The sequence below is a fragment of the Haliotis rubra genome, unplaced genomic scaffold, assembly GCF_003918875.1.
Source record: "Haliotis rubra isolate DU_JTF1 unplaced genomic scaffold, ASM391887v1 Scf845, whole genome shotgun sequence".
NCBI lineage: Eukaryota > Metazoa > Mollusca > Gastropoda > Lepetellida > Haliotidae > Haliotis > Haliotis rubra.
In genome coordinates this window covers 123,953-136,869 of record NW_025767574.1, presented here as the reverse complement: position 1 = coordinate 136,869, position 12,917 = coordinate 123,953, and the positions used below count along the sequence as shown (strand labels likewise).

Here is a 12,917-nt window from a genome sequence, read left to right as displayed (position 1 = left end):
TTATATAGAACACCTCCTATCTTATCTGTCCGCCCTCAGTACTACACAGCCTACGATTGCAGACGGACACTCTCACGCCGAGGTTTGGAGACAACACCATGCCCGCCCACATATAACTAATGTGGCACTGATAATCAGGATCATACCAACCACCTGGTTTTCAATATTGTGTTTTTGTCACAGCGACTATGGAGTGAAAAATCATGAGTGTTCTGTGGACGTTTTGCCTCAAAGCGATGGGAATATATTCATCACAAACTGGACAATATCCCTGGTAGATATATAGTTGTAAGAGGAATTTCTCTCTGAACAATCAGGTAGTACGGATTAAACTTATTTGACTTTCAAATGTGCACTGCTTTATATAAACATATAGTTCAGCGACGAGTGTTAATTGGTTCTTAGCAGTCTTTTGTTGGTAGGTTAAATAGTAATCTGTTCTATTTCCTTCTTAAACAAGTCTAAGCTTTAATATGGTGTAGGTGTTATTACACTTGGACCATATACGTACATTAATTCTGTAAAGATAATTCAAAAGTATATAGATTTGTAGCAACTCTATTTAGAAACCTATTTGAGACTTAGTCATGCCATTAAGGCATTTCATAAACAAAACAATACGAAAGGCGAAAAAAATGACCAGTTTATGTTATTCTGAACGCTGCAGATTTCATACACAACATCTGGACATTAACCTCTGACCAGTGCATGTTGATGTCCATAAAACAGAAGTGACAAAACCTTTCCAGAATCTTGTGAAATATCAGCTAAATGGAAAGTCCGATTTATCATAACCCTCACAATTAGTGATAACAGAAGGATGAGAGTATACTGTAGAATAGTAGAATAAATTTCCCTGTCACAAATATGCGTAAAACGTATCTTATTACCACTCGTATCATAACCTAATCACATCTAGCAGATGGAATGACCCTGCTGACCCCCGACATCAAAACATCGCAGGACGTTTGCTTTTTTTAACAAAACACATGCCCGTTTCGGGAAACTGAAGAGTACAACAGGCAGTAACATGTATTTAATCACCTATGAAGGGCATTATATGCTCTTCCGGTGTGATGACAACATTGGGGTCCTAACGTGAGTGAGTGAGTGTGTTTAGAGTTACGCCGCTTCTAGCAATATTCCAGCAGTTGATTCAGTCAGTTGGCCGTAACAAAGATCTCGGGTACCCAAAGCTGCGAAGATAGCTTAGCTCTGCGTTAGTGAGGTTCTGTTGGGTCTTGTCAAACTTGCTCATGGTGCAGATAGTGACATCAGGGAATATGATCTGTTGTTTGCGTTCTCTTGTAATCTTGGTGATGACATTGTTGCTGTAGTACTTCTTGTAAAGATCAACTAAAGTATTCAGACACACCTCAATTATTTTTAAAAGCAGCAATGTCCATAATATTCTGAAACAGGAATATGAACCAGTTTCTGTTTTGTTTCGATAGTTTTTGATTCACGGTGATTCTCTGGGCAAAGGTTTAGCCAGCTGGGTTCCACATTAACCATAATGTATTACGAATGGCACGTAGCATGAATAAACGAATGAGTGAGTTGGGTTTTACGCCGCTTTTAGCAATACTCCAGCAATATCACGGCGGGGGACATCAGTAATGTGCTTCACACATTGTACCCATGTGGGGAATGGAACCCGGGCCTTCGGCGTGACGAGTGATCGAGTTAACCACTAGGCTTCCCGACCATCCCAGGGGGTCGTAATAAATTCATGCCTCCTTTTATTAACCGATCTAAGTGTTACATTCTCATTTACCTTGAACTTGAACACATAACTCGTAAATCGGCCACCTCAGCCGAAAGCAGGTATAACCAGACAGCCATGAGCAGATATTCTTCACCGTAACATGAAATTCTAACAATTCATTTGGAACATTTTTTAAATTTTAGCCTCTTGAAAATGTCAGCTTTAGAGCTGTGGTTTCAAAAGGAACAACTCTTATTCACAAGCGCATATGGAATAAAGCGCCTCACAGCCGCGATGGCTTCGAGGGTTATATCGCTGACTTTGTTTTCTGGCGCTCAGGTACCTGACTGTAATGGTGTGGGTTCGAGTCCGAGATGGGACTGAACCAAAACCAAAAGTACTAGAATCTTTGCTTGACTGAGAAAGAGTAATCCCAAATGAAACATACATGTATGTGACTTAGAAGGCCATTGTTACAGTTGGGGACTATGCGTGTCCGTCCGTCAAGGACCTTAATATACTCAAAGCTTTCTAAAATTATGAAACGGTGTTCAGCTGATATGATAGAAACGACAAAACCCTTTTCCATATCCAAGAGTCGATATCACGAGCACGTATTTGTTTCACGCGGCATTCAGCAGTATTACAGCTGTACGGTGCGATCTGTAAGCAATATAGTCCGGACCAGATAATCCAGTGATTGACACAGGAGCTGGTGAAAATGAATGTGATTCATATTTCTCGTATATTTGCTGATGTCACTGTTTTGAGGAGTAGTAAACATCAGTCCAGGCACATTTGGTAAGTGAGATAGTGTTGAGAGAAACATTGTTTGGAATATCATTGAAAAGGTGACACGATAACATGTCTAGCGGGACAACACTAATGGTTCGCATTGTTGGTCCCTAACTAACGGTTAGGGTAGGCGTCTCTGCAAACAGGCGTTTCACTACCCCCAACCCCAGGGGATGTATTTACCAGATCCCCTGTAACAGTCGCCACAATACATCGGAGAAACATTCAGACCCCTTAACAACAGACTCAAAGAAGGCATGTCCCAACTAGACTTGAAATCCGCCATCTCTGAACACATCCTCAACAACGAAGATCATCACATCAAGTGGGAAGCCAAGTTCTGTCTACCAACAACAACAACTGGCGACGCAGAAAACTGCAAGAAGCCATTAACATCAGGAGACACCAGCCAGCCATGAACCGCGACCAGTGAACTGACCTCCCCAACGCCTGGGACTTAGTGCTTTGATCGTTGTTTGGTTGTTGTCAGTACCTATTGCTTTATCAATGTCTGTGCTAATTATTTTGTTCTTGGTCCATTTGTTTGTACTGACCTCAATTTGTCAATCTCTTTTTGCGTTTTTCTATTAGTGCTATAACCCCCAACCTCCAATCTGCCCTTTGTTCATTCTCTATATCCTGGCTTCCAGATGTCCACAGTTCATCATACTACTTAACTGTTAAATGTTTGCTTCTGTTCAGCACTAATTAACTGTTAAGTGCTGGCTTCCATTTGTTCCATTGTTTAGCCTGTATGTTTGTTGTCTTATTACTTTTGTTGTTCTTGCATATACATATATACCTCATACCATTCATTCACATGATAAAGGAATAAGGATATACTCCAAAACGTTCGATTTCTCATAATGAGAACCCGTGAATGTCCGGGTAAGAATATTGATCTTCAGCTGTTGAAGATGTTGATCACTGAATTGTCTGGTCCAGACTCGATTATTTACTGACCGCCGCCATATAGCTGGAATATTGCTGAGTGCGGCTTAAACCTAAACTCACTCACTCTCAAAATGAGAAATGGACATCCATAAAAAACTTTCTTCCTCATAAAATCTGTTTGGCTGTTTGTTGTTTAACGCTGCACTAAGCAATATTCCAGCAATATGGTGGCTCACACAATCTATCACGTTCAACGACTAATGGAAATATTGTCAGGTGTCCCGTTTACACTGATGAAATATTTATCTCAATACAAAAAATAAGGTATCAATAGTTGTGACACCTTTTTATTGAATACAACTACTTTGTAATGGTGTAGTTCCAACATTGGTGTTTTCAAACGGGTCCGTATCCAATTGTTTACCGTCAATTACAGAGCCTTAATTTTCTGCACGCATCTCGCAACTCTACACAATTATTTCTTTCTGTTAGGCATGTGCATTAGACACACAGACAAGTTACCGGGAAGATAAGTTGAATTGCAGATCACACTTGAAACATTACAGGCAATAAAACATAATGTGAGATATCAGAACAAACTAAACATTAACACATGATAACATTTTACAACTCATTGTTAATTTGTTTGACATGACTGGCTATTACTCAGACCACACACGAATAGTCACATAATACCTTAAATGCAATTCGTTACCCACTGGCTCTCCATTATAGCCCCGGCATTGTTAAGCATTGAACATACATGACGCTGGAAGACTCCATTACTACTTAAACCACAGAATGCATTATTACTTGTTTACAATTCTGGCATGAATTCATTGATGTTAATCTGAAATAGAACCTGTTATGTTAGCTTATTTTGGGATCACACGGCGTTCTGTAGACAGCTGCAGAACAGGCAGGATGAAGGTGGAACCGGTTGCCACGCTGAAGGATGGTAGAACATTGCGAGAAGAAGTACTTTCGCATTGGCTGGACTTATGTTGTGCCTTCCTGCAAGATACCAGTCTCCATGGTTGCAAATATATTCGTTCTCAGAGACGGCATAAAATAGTCAGGTAAGACAACTCATTTTGGGGGACAAATATGTTAATGTTTCTACATTTTACCCCTTCTACTTTTTTTGTCTCTTATCGTATTTCGGCCTTTGTGAGATATACTTGTAAATCTTCTTGTTCAAAAGAGCTGAACAAACTGAGCAAAAACGATTGGTCCTTTGTCATTAGCGGCACAAAAGAGTTCGGTCAGTTTCGGTCACAAATGTCCATCAAAGTTTGTTGTCGTTACTGGTAGTGTGAATCAACATACATGTGTATTTGTGTTTATTTTTTCTATTTTGTTTTTTTAATTTTTTTGGGCTGCAAAGTGTAATGATTAAATGTATACATTGTTATCCAAAGATTCTCAAAACATCTCTGAAATTGCCTGACTGAGAAAGCATAACAGTCCCTGGTTTTGATTACCCGATGCCATTTAGAAAGTGGTAAAATGTAATATATGTTATATTTGGGATTACACTTTCTTAATAAAGTACAGATTCTAGTACTTTTGTTGGGTTGAGTCCCATCCGGGATTGTGGAACTCGAGGTGACTGAGCGGGTTAGGCAGCTGACTTTGTGTGCTGTCGATTAGGTGCCTGACTCTGAGGGCGTGGGTTCGAATCCCGAATGGGACTGAACCCAAGAAAAGTACTAGAATCTGTACTTTATTAAGAAAGTGTAATCACAAATATAACATATGTTACAAGTCATTGGTTTTGATGCTGAAATATGAAGATGTCTCGTTATATTTATATCTGTTTACTTTATATCTAGATGAGATACCAAGCAGTGGCATTATTTTCATACTTTCTCTTAAGTATAAGATACTCGAACATATCTTACTAGGCATCTTCTAGGAGATAACCGCTTCTAGTCATAGTTGCGTGATATTCATGCACAAATTGCTAACAATATAACCGGTTATGAAGTACAGTCAGCACAATTAGAAACGTGACACACACTTTATTGGTAATAATTGTCGGGAGGTTGATTTTGTTTACTTTCGTTTTGTGCAATCCTCGCCGGAATGACATCCAGACTCTTTTAAAAGTAGTCTTGGCACCCGACGTGAAAAAATTGCCAAAAAACGTGAAGAAGATCGTGCAGCGAGTTACATGCACCGGAATACAATTGGTGCCGTTGGTAGGGTCAATGGTGGACAATCCGTTGCAGCATTTGCCCGAGTCTTGAGCTGTCGTCGTCAGACAACACAGTCTGAGGACCAGTGTTCAACAGGCGGCACTGTTGCATATCGCTTACATCAAGATGACGAACAAATCAGGTCACATCATCGTGCTCAGCGTTTATGACGGGTTCAGATGGAACTGTATTGTCTGTGGTCCCTGAAGAGCACTGATGTTTTGCTTCAATGTGTTAACTGCACATTCCAAAGTGCAGTATCTAGGAACCGCCAGAATGTATATAACATACGATTTATGTTCGTTTATTAAGTTCGTTTATTCAGGGCGGTGGGGTAGCACAGTTGTTAAAGCTTTCGCTCATCACGCCGAAGCCCAGGGTTGGATTCCCCTCATGGGTACATTGTGTGGAACCCATTTCTGGTATCCCTTAATACTGCTAAAAGCTTAAAACCCAACTCACTCACTCACTCACTCATCCTACTTGCTATTCCTAATACATTATGATAAATGTGGAACTCAGTTGGCTAAACCTTTGCCGAGAGAATCATCGTGAATCAAAAATTATCTTAAGATTCGAAACAAAACAGAAACTGGTTCATACTCCTGTTTCAGAATATTATGGACATTGCTGCTTCTAACAATGATTGGGGGGTGTATGAATACGCTGGTTAATCTTTACAAGAAGTACTACAGCTACAATATCATCACCAAGATTACAAGAGAACGCAAACAACAAATCAGGTTCCCTGATGTCACTATCTGCACCATGAGCATGTTTGACAAGACCCAACAGAATCTCACTAACGCAGAGCTAAGCTATCTTCGCAGCTTTGGGTACCTGAGATCTGTGTTACGGCGAACTGTCTGGGACGGAGAGGAAGGGAGAGAGCTCGATAAACTGGATAATGTCAAATTCTGGGCTGGTGGGGCATACAAAAAAGAGGACATATTCAAGATCATATACTTCAAAAATAAGAAAGTGCTCCCTGAAAGCCTCACCTACAGTCCGAAACAAGATCAGCGCTGCTTCACCTTCAACGCTCACTCTGATGTCAATGCTCAGGAATCTGAAGGTGCAAGTTTGACAATGGCTCTCAACATCATGCAAGAGACCTATCTGGAGGGAGCTGCATACGAGGCAGGGGTACAGGTAAATATCATAATAAGTCACTGGTTTTTCTGTCCCAGTCTCGAAAGTTTACAGTTTGTTTATTTGTTGTTTAAAGCCACTCTCAGCAATAACCCAGCTATATGACGGCAGTCTGTAAACAATCGAGTGATTGACACCATGAACATGATCAACACAATAGGAATACGATGACATGTGTCAACCACGTCAGCGAGCCTAACGACCCGATCACGATAGTCGCCTCTTACGACAGACACCGGTTGCTGAAGACCAATTTTAACCCGGATCTTCCCATTGAGATTTCAGGTACTTCTGCCCCCACGGTTCGAAACAGACTGATGACACACATTTGACATATTGTTGAACAACTAACAAGCAATAATCTAACTGGGCAAAGAATATTCTAGACGGTTGTTTGTAGCTTCACGCAACTGAAAAAACCATAGAAGCGAACTGATCTCAGCTATTTGTCAAAATATATATTAAAAGTAATATATAGTTGAAATAAAGGGTGCACTCATAAACTTGTAATCTTGTATGACATAACTGTTATTAATTATCTTGGAAAATATTTATATCCAGCTCTTAAAAACGTAATGCGTTTTTGCGATTGTGATATATCTATATCCTCATGTGTTTCCTGCTCCGTAGCATCCATGTTATTGATTATATTGGCGCCTGTTAAACTGTGCACATGGTATAAATTGTATAATGGGCCTGTGGCCCCTTTACTGAAATAAACACACCTCTCTCTATCGCTAAGGTCTCTCTTAATTATTGGATCAGGCATACATCGATGAACCTGATACAGCGCCCAGCTACAGTGATCTTTCATTGATTGGTGTATCAGCCGTGACGTCGACACGCATACAGCTGACAAAGAAGAAGGTAAGTTTGTGTCAAGTCCAATGAATTTACTCAATTTGAATCATATACGGTTCATAGAATTATAAATAAACATGTTTCTAGACCAGCATGCTTGGTCCTGTCATGTTAATTTAACATCGAAATTTCACACCTGCTCTGTCTGTATAAAAACTATATCTCAACAAACTCAGAAAATGTTATCATGGGATTGTACTCACAGTAACTTCACAAAACGATCATTTGGTGAAATTGAGCTGTTAAACAGAAGCACAATCATGGCGATTCGAACCAGGATCCTGGCACAAGTAACCGAAATAGTTCCGCTTAGCAATCGCAGGGTCATAAATGTCTTGCGTGTCCTGTTTTGCAAACAAACAACTATATATGCTTACGATGTTGTTAAAATGCATGTTTGGATACATGCCCTCAGATGAAGTACCTTCCAGACCCCTATAATTCCCGCGGGACGGATTGTGTGGACACTACAGCCTCGGACTTTGTCAACCCGCTTGAGTGGTTCAAGATGTACAGCTTTGATGGATGTCTCCAGGAGTGCTCCAATAAGGCAGCCATGGATGCTTGTAACTGCACCGCCGGATGGGAACCCCAGCAAGGTACCTTTCCCTTTTTCCAAAACAATGAACACTTTACATCATACGGAAGCAATGACATAGTTTCTGATATTTTGTGCGATACCTCGAACAAATGGATGAGAACCTCACCCAGGTTTTGTTACACGGATGTCCTGTTTCTTATCCGTTTCCTGAACAAAGGCAATGTACCTTCATATAGTACGAACACAATTGCTCTTAGGGGCATTTCTCGAGTCACTTGACTGCATGCTGTATTTGGGTTTCTTCTTTCCTCTCATTTAACAATAGACCCGTGAAGGTCTGGGTTAGAATTGGCCTTCTGTAACCCATGCTTGTCGTAAGAGGCGACTAACGAGATCAGGTGGTCAGGCTCGCTGACTTGGTTGACACATGTCATCGGTTACCAATTGCGCAGATCGATGCTCATACTATTGATCACTGGATTGTCTGGTCCAGACTCGATTATTACCGCTGCCATATAGCTGGAATATTGCTGAGTGCGGCGTAAAACTCAACTCACTCACACTCATTTAACAATAATATTCCACAAATAACATCCTTACAATGCAGAAAATTATTTCATTTTGAGATATTTCTTAAACTGGTATTAAGTACATGTGCGATACTGAATTCCAGCTTCCTTATAGTAGCAGACGTGCTATAATGACTGGTGCGATATTTTTCAGCCAAGGTCAGTCTGCGGCACTGCTCTGTAAAGGAAGTGCATATATGTTACCGTCCCAAAAGCGGTAAGCTCATTTCTATTTCAATGAAATTACCAAAACGTAGTGCTTATGAATTGTGTTGGCATGTTCATGGCACAAATCCATTGTATTTTACTTAAGGCTCTTAAAGGTCACATAAACCCTAGGGGGGTAAAAATACATAAATCACTAACTGGCATCGTTATAAATGAAACCCCGTCATTAAAACTACTCATTTCGACCTTTAATTGACTTAAATCGACCTTTTTGACAACAGTGCACAATTCTCACCCGCGAACGAAATTTCAACCAATCAGAGCGGCGCGACTCTGTGACGTCATATGAGGAATAGCTTTGAGGGCCGATGCAGAATTCATCTACATTTTAGGGGGTAAATTATCTTGTTTACAGGCTTGTATAAACCTGAAATCGTGACAATTGTTGTGGAAAATGAAAGCTATATGTTCTCACAATCTACTGTTTTTTAATTTTGTCTCCTGCTTTGCCTAGTTTCCGAGTTACAGCTTGTTTTCATAGACGCTTCTGTCACAATTGATTGGTGTCGTTAGGCCCTATTTGTATAATGACTGATCCAAATTGATCCCATTTCTGTGTTTTTTTTTACCTCGATATTTAATCATGTCATGTAAAAATCTGTTTGTATTCTCAAAACAGTGTCGGCCCATAAGTTTTCACATGCAATACAGCAATTAATACTCCCTTGTTGTAACCCGTGTTAGGTGGTATAAACCTACACATGTTATTTGTCATCATTTACTTGATGGTCAGTTAATGAATTTATAACAGGTATAATTAGTGGTAACACACTTAGATTACCCGACAAAGGTTCCCATTTGGCATTTCTTGTGTCTGGAGTAAATATTCAACATTATAAACATCGATCAAAGGATTAACCGATAACACGCTGATTGATTAATTACTTTTTATCTTACACAGCGGATTTGTCAAAAGGTAGTGTTTATGTATGTAGATTTACTAATCTATACTGAATACACTCTGCCGTGTCGGTGTCTGCGTAAAAACAACGTCCTTCTTTCAAAGGATTAACCGGCAATACATTGATTGATTGCCCATTATTGGCTAACTAAATTACTGTTTTAATGAAAGGCGGACATTATGCAATTAGTTGCCAGGTGTGCTATCTTGGGTGACCAATGAGACTATACACCAATACCTGAAAAGATTTATCACTTTTCGTATATTAAACTGTTAAAAGACACACCATTTGGAACAGTTTTGTGGATATTGATGGATACATTCCTCAAACAAGGTAATGGCCTGATATTGTTCCTATAACTTTAATCTGTTTTAATTTTAATATTTGCATTTTGTTTTTATTCATTTGTCGTAGCATTCAACAGAATCATTGTTTTCGCCGTGAAGTGTAATGAGACAGACAACATACACTAGGTGTGTGTGCGAATTATGATTCACATTGGCAAACTATAAAATGTCTAGATATTACAGTTCTGTTATAAATTCACTATAAGTATCAGCAGATCGTCAGCTTTTATTTAGTTTCAAAATGCATAAAAGTATGATAATAAACTAATTAGGATTATAAGACCAAATATAAAGACGCACATTGACTAGTATCTACATACTGGTGAGTGGACATTAACCATGTGAATGTAGCAAGAAATTTATCGCGCAGTATTGTGACTTCGACCCCCACCTCGCTTCCGTGGAAGAAATCGTTATGTTATAAGTTGTGTCATGCAAAATCCTTTTGGTTATGATTCCAATACATATTTAACTACGAGTAGAAAGTAGTTTTGATTTTCTAACTTGATGAAAACAAACTATAATCTCATTAATTCTAACAGACTTTACGATTTTCAAAAAATGGCGGCGCCCTCTCGGGAACATCCGCCAGTCTGTGGATAAATGCTATTTAGGTTTGTTTTCACCGAGTTACAAAATCAAAACTACTTTCTACTGGTAGTAAAATATGTATTTTATTGATGGCCAATAGGATTTTGCATGACATAGCGTATAACATAACAATTTCTCTCCTGGCAGCGAGGTGGGTGTCAATATAATACTACTTACAATATTATTGTTACTTCGACCACAACCTCACTTCCGAGGAAGAAATCGTTATGTTACAAGTTGTGTTATGGAAAATCTTTATGGTCATCAATCATATACATATTTTACTATAACTAGTAAGTAGTTTTGATTCTTTAACTTCCGTGAAGCGATCTGAACACAAGTAAGATATCGTTTCAGGCTTCCACAACGCTCGCTTCGCACTCACAAACATAACCCATTTTGCACGAACTGCGGGGTCCTGTGGAAATCTGTGCATGGAGACACCATCACCCGACCCCTAGGAGCAATTGACGACAAAGCAACGACTCGGCATGTCGTCGTTCATGTCGAGAAATCATCAAAATGATGAGCGTGCTACACATTTTCTATACAACTAACTGAAAATCGTTCCTCATATGACGTCACTGCAGTGCTCTGGCGACAGAGTTACGTAACCTGTCTGTGGTTTCGTTGGCGGGCGAGAGGGAAGCAGGCGACTTTTTGGCCACTTTTAATCTCTCGGTATTAATTAACCACAAGTTTTTTAAAGAATAAATTTGGTGTTCCGCATAAGACTAACCACAAATCTTTCATATGTAATGGTTAAAAGAGTAACAAAAAACAAAGTTTAGTGGTTCTTTAATGAAAGCCGTAAAAACCTTTCGATAAATCTTTCTTTGCTCGTACGACATTTGCTATATAATAAACTTGTGTCTAATATATTTACACGGTAAAATAGGGATGTTAGAAGATGTTCAATAGAAGGGTAAGCGTATCGGGAACTACAGGTGGCTCCCAAAAACATGCAAAAACAATCTGGCTGAGTAATTTGGGAATCATGAAGTACTTACTCTTGAAACATTTTTGGTTTAGAAAGAAGGGGACTTGGATAATAGAGTTTATGTTCTTTATTTTCTTTGCCAATAGATTGCAGTAAGCTTTTAAAAAATAACTGTCTGATTAGTGTAAGACAGAAAAACAGGATCCGTCAGTATGTAATGTGTAAACATAATCCCACAAAACACATATAGACCACTGAAGTCAATACATGTATATACTTTCATAATGAAGGTGACACACAGCCAACTAACACCAAATTACTTAGGGTCATACAATTTCTGGTACAAAACGCTTTATGTTAGTAACGTACAGAATAAAGGTGAAATACAGCTTACTAACACCAAATCACTTAGGACCATGTGGATTTGCTAATGCAAAATTCTTGTGTTTAGATCAAGTACAGTCGGAAGCCAGGATAGGGAAGATTTGTGCATGTCGGTATCCATGTGAAGAGACATCGTATGACATACAAGTGTCATCTATGGTACTGTCGCACAATATCCCATCCGTCCCTTATTTGCCGGTTTCTTCCCCTGATATAAGGTGAGAAGGATCTGTATCTATTTAATATTATCACTGAAATTTCTCATCAATATGCATTGTAAATCAGTAGTGAAGGAAATAGCAATGAAAACATTTTTCAAAAACTCACGACTGCATTAGTTAGAGCAAAACAGACATCCTTCGTAGGTTTTCTCATCGAGATAAGAATCTGAGCAGATTTTGTGGAAGACTTTTTACTCATGTTCTTCTTTTATCTTCCAGACAAAATTACCTGGTTCTACAAATCAGACTTGCCAGCATGGTAGTTGAAATGACCGAGCACATACCAGAACTGGAGTTGAATGATATATTTGGTCTGTATCAAACTCTATTTTGGTGCTATATTTCAATCCCTTTCTTTTGGGAAAGGATGACCAAAACATCCGCACCGCGCTGTGTAGAAACAGTGTTCCATCACCAAGGATATTTCAAACAGAATTTATCGTGGCTTTCAATATAAACTCGGTTTATTATTCTTAGTTTGTTCTTTACTTTTTACCAAAGTAATTTTATCATGGTGCCATTGGTGATGTTGGTCAATCTTAAGATTCGAATGACCTCTTGAAAGGTACCTCGTCATTTATCC

General features: G+C 39.2%; 1 protein-coding gene across 1 annotated transcript; it reads left to right on the top strand.

Annotated features, from left to right (window-relative positions):
• Positions 1 to 6,240: 6,240 nt before the first annotated feature.
• Positions 6,241 to 12,597, top strand: LOC124262571 (acid-sensing ion channel 1A-like). Its single transcript, XM_046697068.1, has 4 exons — positions 6,241 to 6,750; positions 7,516 to 7,617; positions 8,027 to 8,210; positions 12,554 to 12,597. Exons 1-4 carry the CDS (start codon positions 6,241 to 6,243, stop codon positions 12,595 to 12,597), a joined length of 840 nt encoding a protein of 279 aa, XP_046553024.1.
• The last annotated feature ends 320 nt before the right edge of the window (positions 12,598 to 12,917 follow it).